The sequence below is a fragment of the Aulonocara stuartgranti genome (genome assembly GCF_965226115.1).
Source record: "Aulonocara stuartgranti genome assembly, chromosome: 15".
Classification (NCBI taxonomy): Eukaryota; Metazoa; Chordata; class Actinopteri; order Cichliformes; family Cichlidae; genus Aulonocara; species Aulonocara stuartgranti.
Genome location: NC_138951.1, coordinates 33,971,166 through 33,984,152, shown reverse-complemented (window position 1 = coordinate 33,984,152; position 12,987 = coordinate 33,971,166). Strand labels below are relative to the sequence as shown.

The 12,987-nt window shown below is 40.2% G+C and overlaps 1 protein-coding gene across 1 annotated transcript; it reads left to right on the top strand.

Moving 5' to 3' along the window:
• The first annotated feature begins 3,009 nt into the window (after positions 1-3,009).
• On the top strand, positions 3,010-12,523 carry psmc6 (proteasome 26S subunit, ATPase 6). Its single transcript, XM_082504771.1, has 14 exons — positions 3,010-3,142; positions 3,549-3,628; positions 4,060-4,099; positions 4,320-4,372; positions 4,802-4,869; positions 7,199-7,313; positions 7,492-7,579; positions 8,659-8,720; positions 8,806-8,929; positions 9,260-9,321; positions 10,468-10,588; positions 10,672-10,752; positions 11,037-11,108; positions 11,188-12,523. Exons 1-14 carry the CDS (start codon positions 3,058-3,060, stop codon positions 11,304-11,306), a joined length of 1,170 nt encoding a protein of 389 aa, XP_082360897.1. The 5' UTR covers positions 3,010-3,057; the 3' UTR covers positions 11,307-12,523.
• Positions 12,524-12,987: the final 464 nt, after the last annotated feature.

Sequence of the window (12,987 nt, the reverse complement as noted above, 5' to 3'; positions counted from 1 at the left end):
TTAAATTATTTGAATATATATGAGTGCTTGTGTATAAATGCACAAACAATACACACATGCTTTCAATTGTGTCATTTAAGTGATCTAGGTAGCTCTGTTTTGGAAGTTCAGTTAATGCTAGAAATGTGTTTTGGAGTTTGTACGTGCTTTGTCTCTAGGGGCCACCGCATATATTTATATATGTTTATATATAAATATATGCGGTTTATATTTATATATAAACATATATATAAATAAAACAACTTCTTTTTTTTACATTAGTAATTCCTTTTGTGCATAATTTTATATTATTGTTAATAATAAATTAATTAAAGCAACAAAACAACCTGAAGCGCCGGTTCGGAGCCAAAAGAGCCGGCTCTTTTTATTGAGTCGAGCCGAAAGAGCCGGTTCTCTAAAAAGAGACGGAAATCCCATCACTACAGTGTGGTCTGTTGTTCATTAATGTAAGTCATGGAATTTAAATTGTGTGGACTGGACTCAGTTTTCAACTCATGCAAGTTTAGATAATAAACAACGTCTATTTTTCAAAAATTGGATAACTTCAGGGTCAGCTTTGAAGTTATCTGGATAAGTCAAAAATCCTGTTTCATAGGCCTCTATACTGTGAAGAAAGGCTTTAAGCTTATGTGGGTAACTTCAGGGTTGACCCTGGGTTTTACTTTACAATCACTGTACATTTTCTATACACACGAAGAAACAGTGATATTTCTATATGATTGTTTAATGTCATTTCACTGTACTTACGGAGAGAACTTTGTACCCACACTGAGGCTACTACTGGCTACCCTCACATATTCAGTTTTTTCACCGAATACATCATCTAGTAAACGACTTCATTGTGTATGCCAAATTTTGCTAGTTTTGGTCATGAGTTATTTAAAAATGAATCTGTTCTGTCACGCACAAAGAAATTACTTGATCAACAACTTATAAACAAAGTAACCTTGAGAGCTTAAGTACAACCTGATATCAGATTGCACGCCTAACTTAACCTTTCATACAACTCATAACATGGACGACACAACAGCTCCCCAAAAATGAAGCCAAAACGTCTCTATCGCCCCCTGGTGTCTGGCTGCAGTATAGGTCATAAATCCCACCTCCTCCATGTTAGCGGATGGGACTGGGGTAAGACTAAAATAAAAATTTCTCCAAAGATTCTTTCGTTAACTATCAATAGTTCTCATCATTTATATTCAAGGGGTCTCCTTTCCCATGTTTGATTCTTTGACTGGCAGCTGCAGTCACGGTGAAACTTGTGTTTGGGAACGGCAGATAGAGCAGGCAGATTAAGTTAAAATTTACGTTTAATTTTCCCACAAATTAATTCTTTTTTTTAGCACCGACTCTGTATTTTTATTTTTATTTTTACAGAGTTTGATTCAAATATTCAGGTTAAAAAACGAATCTGAATTCATGTTAATGGTCACAAAGTTACATGTGCAGCACTCTGGACAGTTTACATCCTTTAGGAGAAATAATTTGTAGCATTATTATTTGTTTTTCAGTACTCAGGCAGCAGCTTTAACACTGCTGTATGTCTGACCACAATGCAGGAACAGACTGAACCAGGACTACAAACCTGCTCCATCTTCTCATCTCTGGAGATTTCCATTTACAAAGCACCAACAACTCAAAGGTAAATATTATATTGGAAAATCTGTTTATATATGTTGTTTATATAGTATGTATGATATATAAGGCTTTGTCCTTTTTTAAATAAACAGCTCGTATGTCAGCAGAACTTTTCCATTTTTCCATTAATAGAAAAATGATCAACATTATTCATTTCCTGAAAACTGATAGTGAGCAGTTATTCATTTAACAGTATTTATTTATAAGAAACAATATTTTTATTATATACAAGGACCAATGCATTTTCATTTTAAAATCACAGTACATGTTCATTTAAAAGACAATCCAATGACAATCAGAAAATAAAAAGAGACAGAAATACAAGTTAACATTTAGAATTTGTTTTATTGAATTGGAAAATATTCTCAAATTGCTGAGCAATTTGATTTAAACAGGGCCCAATAAGAAAAGCTGATTGAAAGAGCTTTATATTATAAAGACCCTACAATGCAAGAGAGAAAACCCCAACAATCTGATGATCCCCTATGAGCAAGCACTTGGCAACAGTGGGCAGGGGAAAAAAACCCTTTTAATGGGAGGAAACCTGCGGCAGAACCAGGCTCAGGCGGGCGGCCATCTGCCGAGACCGGTTGAGGGATTATAATCCAGTTATAATCAAATTTCTCTCTTGCGACGACATTTTTGATGTTTGATGTATTTAGGTATTCATCTGCAAGGAAAAAGATGACTGTTTTTCCTTCAAGATGAATACTAAGTTGATGTTAAAAAACACCACTTCAAGTTGTGCGGTGATGGCTTTGGCCAACAGTGAAAAACTTGACTATGCCATTTGGCTTCTTTTTTGCGTCTGACGTTCAGTCAAGCTATGTGCAATGGTTTTTACAGCTGTGGATTTCTGTAACTCCAGAGCAACCTGAACATATTCGACACTCCCAAAGAAATTGCGCAAGTCTCTAAGAATGTACTTTTCCACATTTTTTAGGTTTTGTGGCGTTATAGTGAGTTTTTTTTATCCCTGAGTTCGCCCCATACTTCTTCCAAAAGCCAGGTGTGGATCTTTGGTGTGCATACACAAGTGCACTTAATCTTTAATTTTTTAGCTATGCGGCTAAATAATTTATGAAGGACTATTTTAATGTAAGCTTTATTTACACGATCATTTAGTACAAACGGCTCAGGTTTTGGTTGGGACGTTCGTCATCTTTTGTCATCATCTAAGATGAGCTCTGTAAATTTTCTATAGGGTCCTCTTGTTTATTTATTTATTTCTATTAGTGTTATATCAGTTATTGCATTATACGTGTTGCATGTCAAAATGACAGGCAGCAGTGTGTGTGTGAATATCAATCCCAGCGAACAGCAACATCACGGGGCGCGAAATTTCGCTATCCGACTGAGGTAAGTGAACGAACCAAGAGTGGAGTGACACCGCATTTTCCCATCATTCAGCGGGGCGTCATGGCGGACACTAGAGAAAAAGCGCTGCAGGACTACAGGAAGAAATTGCTGGAACACAAAGAAGTTGATGGGCGACTAAAAGAATGTAAAGGAACATTTAACACTGATATTTGCGTTCGTGCTAGAAATTCGTGTTGTTTAGTTGACTGGTTACTTGTAGATGGACAGGCAGCATTGACTAGCATACCAGCTAGCTAGTGCTTTGTCATGCAGTTAGCTTCTTGGTGGAAATGTATGGAGGCTACCGGGTCTCGCTACCAGCTTAGGAGCATAAACACGACAGTGATACAGTTCGTCCGTTCATTGGATAATTCATATTTTAAGGCTGGTTAATCTAAGAATGTGAGGTCATTATTTGTTAACGTTATCAAGAGCTATAAGTAGAGCTAACGTCTGACTTTTCACGTTGATGCGAGCATTAGCTATAACAAACTGTTCCAATTAGCTCTTAGTGTGTGTATGAAACATGTTGACTGTCCGTTGTTTTCCAGTGAGAGAGCAGCTGCGAGAACAGACCAAACAGTACGAGAAATCAGAGAATGATCTCAAGGCTCTCCAAAGCGTCGGTCAGGTAAATATACCGTGTGGAAATTAATCATTTGGCTTCAACTAAAGACTGAAGGTTAACGTTGTACATCAGTGCAGTCACACTCAAGCAATGCAAAGAGAAGACTGTTCACTTGTTATCTGATGACAGAAATCTGAAGCCAGTGACAGTAATTAGATGTGCGATATTTCTGGCTGTCAACAGACAGAAACAAGCAGTTTCCACCAATGCGCTAGAGTGCTAAACACTTTCAGCTGACTAAGCTGCTTTGTGCTACAGGTGAGAAACTAACAGCAGACAATATGAAAAGAGTGATTTTTCTTTTCTCCTTTTCCCCTTTGTGTCCCAGTTAAATAACTAATAGTGAGGCTATAGTACATGAAGCTAATTTCAACACAAACAGAAGGGACCTGATGTATTTTTTTTTATTAGCTAACTATTTGTCTTCCCTGCAGATTGTTGGAGAAGTGCTCAAACAACTCACTGAGGAGAAATGTAAGTCTTCCCATATATTATAGCAGAGGTAGAAAAGGCTGATTGATTTTATACTTCTCTTTAGTCTTCTACTGTCAGGCTCATTATGCAACACCTATGTTGAAGCCTGGTAATCAATGGAAATAACAAATGTGAATCTGTGACATGTGTTACAGTGTTAAACTCAGGTGTGTGGTTTGTTTGTTTTTTGACTGAAGTCATCTGTGTTTCTAAATTACAGTCATTGTAAAGGCTACCAATGGACCCCGATATGTGGTTGGATGTCGCAGGCAGGTAAGGGTTGATCACATTCTAGTGTTTGTGCTGTCTTGTAATGCAGAATTTTCTTTAGGGTTTGGAAGCCCTCTGTAGTCACATCTGAGAGCTTTGAGTGCTAAGTCATTTGATTTTCATCATTTATCAATGATGAGGAAATAAAAATAGGTTTACAAAAGACTCTGTACCAATGACCAGATCTGTTTCTTTGTGTACAATGTTGTAAATCAGCTGGAAGTACTCCATTATTCAGCACTGAGTTATGTAATTTTTAGAATCAGCAGTGGCAGTCTAACTTTATTCTTGTATATTGGGTCAATACAGCTAAAGAAGAAACACACTTCACAATGTTTACATTGTGACATATTAAAAATGATTTGTTTAATTTTCACTAATCAAACTTTCTCAAAAAATGCTGACCTGACTGTATAAAATGGAAACTTCCAGTTGGACAAATCCCAGCTGAAGCCGGGGACCAGAGTGGCTCTGGACATGACTACGCTTACTATTATGAGGTAAGGTGGATATGATTATTATTTTGAATTGGTTCACCAGAATCATGTCTCACAGCACTAAGAAAAAGGTTTATAGAGGCACACCAGGTAAGACCCCAGGTGCAGGCTGTGTAAAGAAGCAGTGAGATCAGCACATAACAGCAGGGTGCAAGATGCTAGCAGGCAGGGCATACATAGAACACCATAGCCAAGTGGCTGGAATAGTATACAGAAACATCTGTGCCAAGTGTGACCTGAAGTCTAGAGGTCAAAACGGAATACAACCTAGAGGATGGTGGTGGCTAACCAACAGTATTACTATTACCATAGTAGTGGACAAGCAGAGGAAGGAGGCCGTAGTGATAACAACATCAGGAAGAAGGAACAGAACAAGCTCAAGAAGTAATAAGGGCTGAGAGAGGTGCTCAAGAAGATGTGGAGGGTGAAGGCAACAGTGGTCCTAGAGCACGTGGTAATCGGAGCACTCAAGCTAGTGACCCCCAAACCTGGCGAGTGGCCCGAGCAGATCCCAGGAAATGTGGAGCTTCCTGAAAACCCAAATTAGGAACACAGCATCTTTTATCAGGTTGTTATTCACAATAAGCTACAATAGTAATTCAGCCAGGAAACAAGAGAGAGCTGCTTTGATGACACAGGAAAGCTCTGACTGAAAGTTCAACAAAGTGCTCTCCTGCTTTGCAGTACGGCCCTCAGCACTGATTAATAAACAATAGATTTATCACAGCACACAGGTTTGTTTACTTTTACATCTCTGAATTAATAAGTCTGCTGCAGTGGGGAAACTCCATATGGGTTTGCTTTATTGTCATTATATGACATAATGAAATCACAGTTGCAGCTTCCTTTAAATATCAATATAAATTAAATAATTTTCATACTAGTTGTGGGGGGCTTTCATCGGCCTGTAGGGCTTGACTGAAGACATTAAGCTGAACAGATGATGAGCTGGGTGGGAGGAGTCAGGATGTTTTTGGCTCTTCTGCATCTGGAATTGGCGATCTCCTCCAGGAAGGGCCAGAGAGCATCTGACGATCCTCTGTGCTGTGTTTATCACGCTCTGCTGCTTCCACTGTACCACACTGAGATGCAGTAAGTAAGGACACAAGCAGCTTCTGATTCAGTTTCTTTTTACTGAGGATTGGCACAAAGTGCAGACCCTGCATCGCCTTCACTGCCATCGCCCGTGTATTCTCCAACCATGAGAGATAATTTATTATAATTTATGATTGCAACTCCCAGAAATCGTCTCTACCCAGTCTCCATAGAGGGTATAATCCCCTGCAGTCTTACGGAAGGCGACGAGGACCTTCCTGGTTTTTGAGGTGTTTAGAAGCAGGTTGTTGGCTTCACACCACTCTGTCAGCAGCCTCATTCCCCTTTGTGATTAGGGATGGGTACTGGTATCCGGTGCCATTATTTCGGTGCTTTTTTTTTTTTTTTTTCCTGAGATGGAAAGAATTTTTTGGGATTCTAGCCAATCATTTTACCTTTCCAAGGACAGTAGGCGGGCCGAGGTACGTACATTCTTTTAGAGCAGAGCTACAGATTAAAAATGTCCAAGGCAAAGTGGTCAAAAGTCTTGCTGTACTTCACAACAAAATATGCAAACTCAGCAGCCTTCAACAAGTGCTTTAAGGTGATACTGTGCAAAGGAGGTAACACCTCGAATCTGATGAAACACCTGGCGACGCATAGGGTTTTTTTAAAAGCCGAGAAATGCACCGTATTTGATAGCTTGCTGCGAGACCTCACACCGAGCACATCTACTGCGGGTGTGGTGCCTGTTATCGGACCCGGAGTTAGCAACATCCCCCAAGAACCAAAAGAGTAGAGTCCTGGCCCCTAGCCCTGCCAGTGTAGCAGAAATGATGACGGATGATGATGGCAGCAGCAGCCGTTCTTCTCTGGGCGAGTAGCTTAATGTTGTTCGTGTGTAATTTACGTTAAGTAGGTTAACCATGTTATTACATTAATGCACGTAAGGTGAACTAGCAAACATCATCATAGCTACATGCGGCTGTCTTCTTGTTTGATGGCAGATACTCCCTTCACCCTGGCCAAAAAGGCTAAAATGACCAAAGAAAAAGTGGAAAACAGTTAAACATGAGAGGTTTTTGGACAAAGTTTGTGTTCTCCATTCTTTAAGCACCGGCACCGTTTCAAAAGTACCGGGTTGGCACGGGTATCGGATAAAACCTAAACGATACCCATCCCTATTTGTGCTGAAGCCCATCGGGGTGGTGTCGTCTGCAAACTTAATAAAAAGGAAGCTTCCTGAACTTGGCTTATGTGATGATGCCAGTGTATGTGTGGCCTGTTTTTTTCACAGGTACCTGCCCAGGGAGGTGGACCCTCTGGTGTACAACATGTCCCATGAGGACCCTGGCAGCGTCTCCTATTCTGAGATCGGAGGCTTGTCTGAACAGATCCGTGAGCTGAGAGAGGTACAACAAAAATGAAGTCCTCCTCAACTCTCGTGTGCTCTGCATTATTTATCTCAGTGTGACTGGCTCCAGTGTTTTATTACATTTTGTTTGTATGATTTCACCTTCACTAGTCATTGTTTTACATTATATATTTAAATGAGTCTACAATAATGGGGCTGCTGCTGTTTTCCTGCAGGTGATTGAGCTCCCACTGACCAACCCTGAGCTTTTCCAGAGAGTTGGCATCATTCCTCCTAAAGGCTGTCTGCTGTATGGGCCCCCAGGTAACTGTCATTTCCTGGTGTTTTCACATTACAGCGCCAAATCGCAGCAATAATTGCCTCAAGGTGCTTTATGTTGTAAGGTAGACCCTACAATAAGATAAGATAAGATAACCTTTATTAGTCCCACACGTGGGAAATTTGTTTTGTCACAGCAGGAAGTGGACAGTGCAAAAGTTATGACGCAAAATTAGAATACAATAAGAATAAATACAGTACACAGCTGTACAGAATAGAATAAAATAATATACTATATACAGTAGAATAAAATCGAATAAAAATATACAATAAGATAAAAATAGAATAATACAATGCTTTATTCTCTTGAAAACATTCATAAACCTATGAATATTTCTTCCTAATGGCCAATGGCATGAGGAAGAGTACATCTAACAGCTAGGATCAAGTTAGAATACAATGTTTTCACAGCTTGCCAAGAAATCCTGTGATTTCACTCATTTTAGTCCAAAGAGTCTTCTGTGTTTCTTCTTGTCTTTGTGTTAAAGTGAGGCTGAATAAGCTGAATTTTACTCATTTGTCACTAGTGTTTCAACTGCACCTGATTTTAATCACAATTAGAGTTCTTCATTGTTTTTCATATGCAAAAAGTGACTTTGAACATACAGTTCTAGTTAGCCTTGGGTTGTCAGTGCAAGCCAAAGTGCTGTACACATTAAAGGCTACACGCTCTAATCACACCTCAATGCAGTGTGTAGCAAATTGTTGCCTAAGCTGAAAATGTCAGCCTTGTCTTGGTTTCAATACACCTTCTTGAACTGATGTAATCACACCAATTTTCACTTAACGCATGGTGTGAATACGCCAATAGGCTTCATCATACATCCATGATATGTTTGTTTTATGGGTGCAACAATTTTTTCCCCCACTGATTCTTCGTTGGGAGCATAATGTAATCAATCAGCCGTAAAAGCCTGGTGGGGGTGTTGGTGTCAGGAAGACAGGCGGGTGGCATGGACACCCAAGTCTGTGAATGTGATAAATCGAGTAGAACACGATGTAGTATTTTTGAAATCCGTACAACCAGTACTTCTAATGGTCAGTGATGATTTGTTGTGAAACAGGCACTGGAAAAACTCTTCTTGCTAGAGCTGTGGCCAGTCAACTGGACTGCAATTTCCTGAAGGTGAGTCTCAGCAGCTCCATCAGAGTGTACTGCCACACTCGGACACAGTCACTCAGCTTATTGTGTGTCTGTGTGGCTGCTGTAGGTGGTGTCCAGCTCCATTGTGGACAAGTACATTGGTGAGAGTGCCAGGCTGATCAGAGAAATGTTCAACTATGCCAGGGACCACCAGCCATGCATCATCTTCATGGATGAGATTGATGCCATTGGTAAGTCAGCGTCAGCTCTACAGAGAACGATAGGAAATGCTTTATCCCATATTTGGGAAATTCTTTTGTTAAAGTAGTAACGCCGTATTTCCAAAATTCAGATCATACTTAAAGTTAAGACGTACTGAAAACAGGAGCTGTCTTTTTATTTGCCTGCTTGTCACCAGTTTGAATTAAATTGAAGTACTTTGTAAAGACATGTCACAGGTGTGAGCTTCAATACTGACACAGCAAGCACAAAGTTCATTCAAAAAAGAGTTGTGTACTGAGCATTTATTTACAGTGAAATTGTTAGAAGGGTGCTTGAGATACTTGTGTTTTTCCCTGTAGGTGGCCGACGTTTCTCAGAGGGAACCTCAGCTGACAGAGAGATTCAGAGGACTTTGATGGAGGTAACAGAAGCACCAAAACACCACTCAGCAGCACTCTTTGTTGTTTGAATATAAACAGCAAATATGGAACAGTGTGATCGCCTGTTTTGCGTCATGCTTTCATGTTGCAGCCAGAAGGTGCTCAATTCACCCAATACCCCAAGTGTCCAGCTTAGGTGCCGTTATAAAAACTAAAAAACATTTTATTGGACTTCATTTTCCATTCTACAGAATTGTATTGTACTTGGAGGGTGTCCTTAGCTGTATCAGTCCCTGCCAATAATAACTGCCAGTTATCAGTTTATAGTAACTCTGCAGTCACGTAGTGACTATCTACAGTAAGAAACATACTAAACCAAATGAATTTGAAAGCAAAGTACAAATGAAAGTATAATTGAGCCTTAGTGAGTAAGGATGCACGTTTTTACCCTGCACGAGAAATAAGCTCACACACAAAATCTCCATCAAATTGATGCAAAGCTTTTAAAGTGGACTGGTTCTTATACAGCGTGCCTCATTCGCCCATACATACAAGCACTTTCTATGTTTAAATACTTTCTATATTCTATATACTGGGGCTAGTGTCTCGCCTGCTTTCCCCCCTGAGCTACAGCATCTCCACTTTTGTTCTGCCATGTGTGACATGAATCAGAAGTACTCCAAATTTCTGGGCTGGTACTCACTATGCTATCCACATACCACACATTCCCATTTTTCTATACAGGAGACAAGTTTACCTGAAAGTAAAATTGTGTGGTTACAGTGTTGTAAGAGAGAATGTCTGTGATCCTAACATGAGCAATAAAAGCGTCCCGATTCTCTGAGTCTGTGAGATTAAAAATGCTTTTGGCTGCTCACAAGCAGCACATCAACTCACCCTAGATGCCCTTCCTGACGCAGCCACCCAACCCACCCCACCCATCTGTTGTTATTATAACAGATGTTAACACAAAGACATTAACAGCACAACACGCTTTTTCAATCGTCTGTACTGGGTCTGTTTAGGCAATAAGACATCACGTCAGTATGTCGGTTGTTCATTTGAAGCAGACCTTTCCAAACATTTGTTGTTTTTAACTTGACTCTTGTAGTCACCAGTAACATGGTTGCCGTTGCAGTGGACAAGTGCTTAATCACACAGAATACATGACGTCTGTGTGTTTTCAGCTGTTGAATCAGATGGACGGCTTCGACACATTGCACAGAGTCAAGATGATCATGGCCACCAACAGACCTGACACTCTCGACCCTGCCCTGCTGCGGCCTGGCAGACTGGACCGCAAAATTCGTAAGAACTTCTCCTGTTCAGCTTCTCTGTCAGCGCTATGTGAGCCCACGCAGGAAAACCACTTTCCTTTGTCTCTTCCTCAGACATTGAACTGCCCAATGAGCAGGCTCGTCTTGACATCCTTAAGATTCACTCCAGTCCTATCACCAAGCACGGAGAAATAGGTGAGTAGACGAGCTTCACCTCAGTCCTGCTGCACTTATCCAAATGTCAAACGGACTCTGTGTTACTTTGGTAGTTTGCTCATTTAAGGTGCTCTGCCTGGAAGTTTCAGCATGTTAACTTGACAAAAATCCCTCAGATGAACAACAGGTTGCTTTCCTCTTTGCTGCCTACTCATGACTTGTACATATCTCTGTTCTTTGAAGGCTTTTGTTAATGTATTTGTTGCAGAATAATCGACACGTGACCTCCGTTTTCATGGATCTAACTGTATGATTACTTTCAGATTTTGAAGCCATTGTGAAGCTGTCAGATGGTTTCAATGGAGCTGACCTGAGAAACGTGTGCACAGAAGCAGGTCAGATGATCATTCCTTATCAGATCTATGATGAGCTCTGAGAAGCTCTTCTCTCACATGGCTCTGTGTATGTTTTCAGGGTTATTTGCCATCCGCTCAGATCGTGAGTACGTAACTCAGGAGGACTTTATGAAGGCCGTGAGGAAGGTGGCGGACTCAAAGAAGCTCGAGTCTAAGCTGGACTACAAACCTGTATAACTTGTCTGTCCTTTTCTTTATTTTTTATTCCTCTGTCATGGATTTGCTGTGTTAAAGTTTGTTTGTTGGGAAGCGGTATTAAAAGGAAAAAGGAAAAAAAAATCCCTCCACCTTTAAGATTGCCAAAAGTGACTTTCATAGTGACGTTACCTGCTGTTTCCACTTATTAGTCGAACCTGCCTCAGTGTTTACACCACATGAAAGAGGCTCTGTCTTATAATCTACACTTGTATAAAACGGCTTTATGTCCACAAATACAACTGTTGCCGAAGCTGTGTTTTATTTCCATCGTTCAGTTTTCTTCTTAATTATTCACAACTGAAATGGAAATTTGACAAAAACATGCTCCTGTTAACTAATCACATCCACAGATGACCACAGAGGTGTTCAGTTTATGTTTTAGTCTGCTTTTAAACTTTTTCAACCAGTCTCTGATTTTTATCTAGAAGGGTGATATTAACCTTTGAAATGCATATTTTAAGATGGCAGCAACTGGGACATAATAATATGGACTAAACTTTATGGATCCATGGTGAAGGTCCTACTTGATTTAATTTAGTGTTATTTATATAGCGCCAAAGCACAACAACAGTTGGCTCTTTAATATTGATTATAAAGACCTCACAATAATACAAAAAACCCAACAGTCAGATGACCCGCTATGAACAAGCACAAAAATAGGAAGGAACAACTCCCTTTTAACAGGAAGAAACCTCCAGCAGACCATCTGCTACCACTAGTTGAGGGTGAAGGGAAAGGAGGCGCGCCAGAGAATAATAACTAATGAGTAACTAATGCAGAGTGTTGTATAAACACACAGTAATTGAAGAAGAAACACTTGGTACATCATGGGAAGCAGCTGAGACCAATTGGAGTGTAAATGGATCCAGTCCTAACTCTATGCTTTATTTCTAAAAGTAGAGAGGGTGTCTATGGAGAGCCAGGAGGGACAATTCATGAATTAATTTTATCAGTCAGCCTCACCAATCACAGTCAGGGGGCGGGGTTAACGCTGGTCGAGTCAACACCATTGCTTTGGCCTTTCAGCGGGCGTTTCTCAGCGCCAACAACAAACAGAAACTAACTAAACTATCGAGTCTTTCTCTCGTGATGTTCGTATGTGTCATGCTCATTTCAGTCACCAATTCTGAATTATAACTAACATTAAAAACATGTTAAAGGAGGAGAGAGAGCAAATAAATCTGATTAATATCTGATCTTTGAGTTTTTGTTCAATAATCAGCATGACCTGTGTATACACACATAAGCTTTATTAAAATGGATAACATTGGTGTCCGTCATGTAGTAACTGTTTGGTTTAACTGTACCAGGCTTGTTAGTGAAACACAGACTAATATTTTATTGTGAATAATAATCATGAGGCTAAACAGGCAGTCCAGCTGCTGCCTCAGAGCCCTGTACACCATGGAGCGAGGACAGCATCTCCAGGATATCTTTCCATTATCTGGAATCGCTGACCCCAACACTGGGACCAGGATAAGAGGTTAGGAGCTCTAAGTTAACCCAAGGTTTCCCAGCATGGGCACATGAAAGCATCAAAGTAATCTAATGGTCATATCTGTGTTCATCAACATAAACTCATCCTTATTACTGCCAACTATTCCAGAGATGGGAAAACCTGCATCGTAAAGAACATAAAAATATGGCAGTCAAACGCAAC

Excerpts from the sequence above, each read along its gene's own strand:
- psmc6 (XM_082504771.1), top strand. The coding sequence starts at position 3,058 with ATGGCGGACACTAGAGAAAAAGCGCTGCAGGACTACAGGAAGAAATTG. Across the intron at positions 8,721-8,805 it reads TGGACTGCAATTTCCTGAAG|GTGGTGTCCAGCTCCATTGT; the intron begins GTGAGTCTCAGC and ends TGGCTGCTGTAG. Across the intron at positions 9,322-10,467 it reads TTCAGAGGACTTTGATGGAG|CTGTTGAATCAGATGGACGG; the intron begins GTAACAGAAGCA and ends GTGTGTTTTCAG.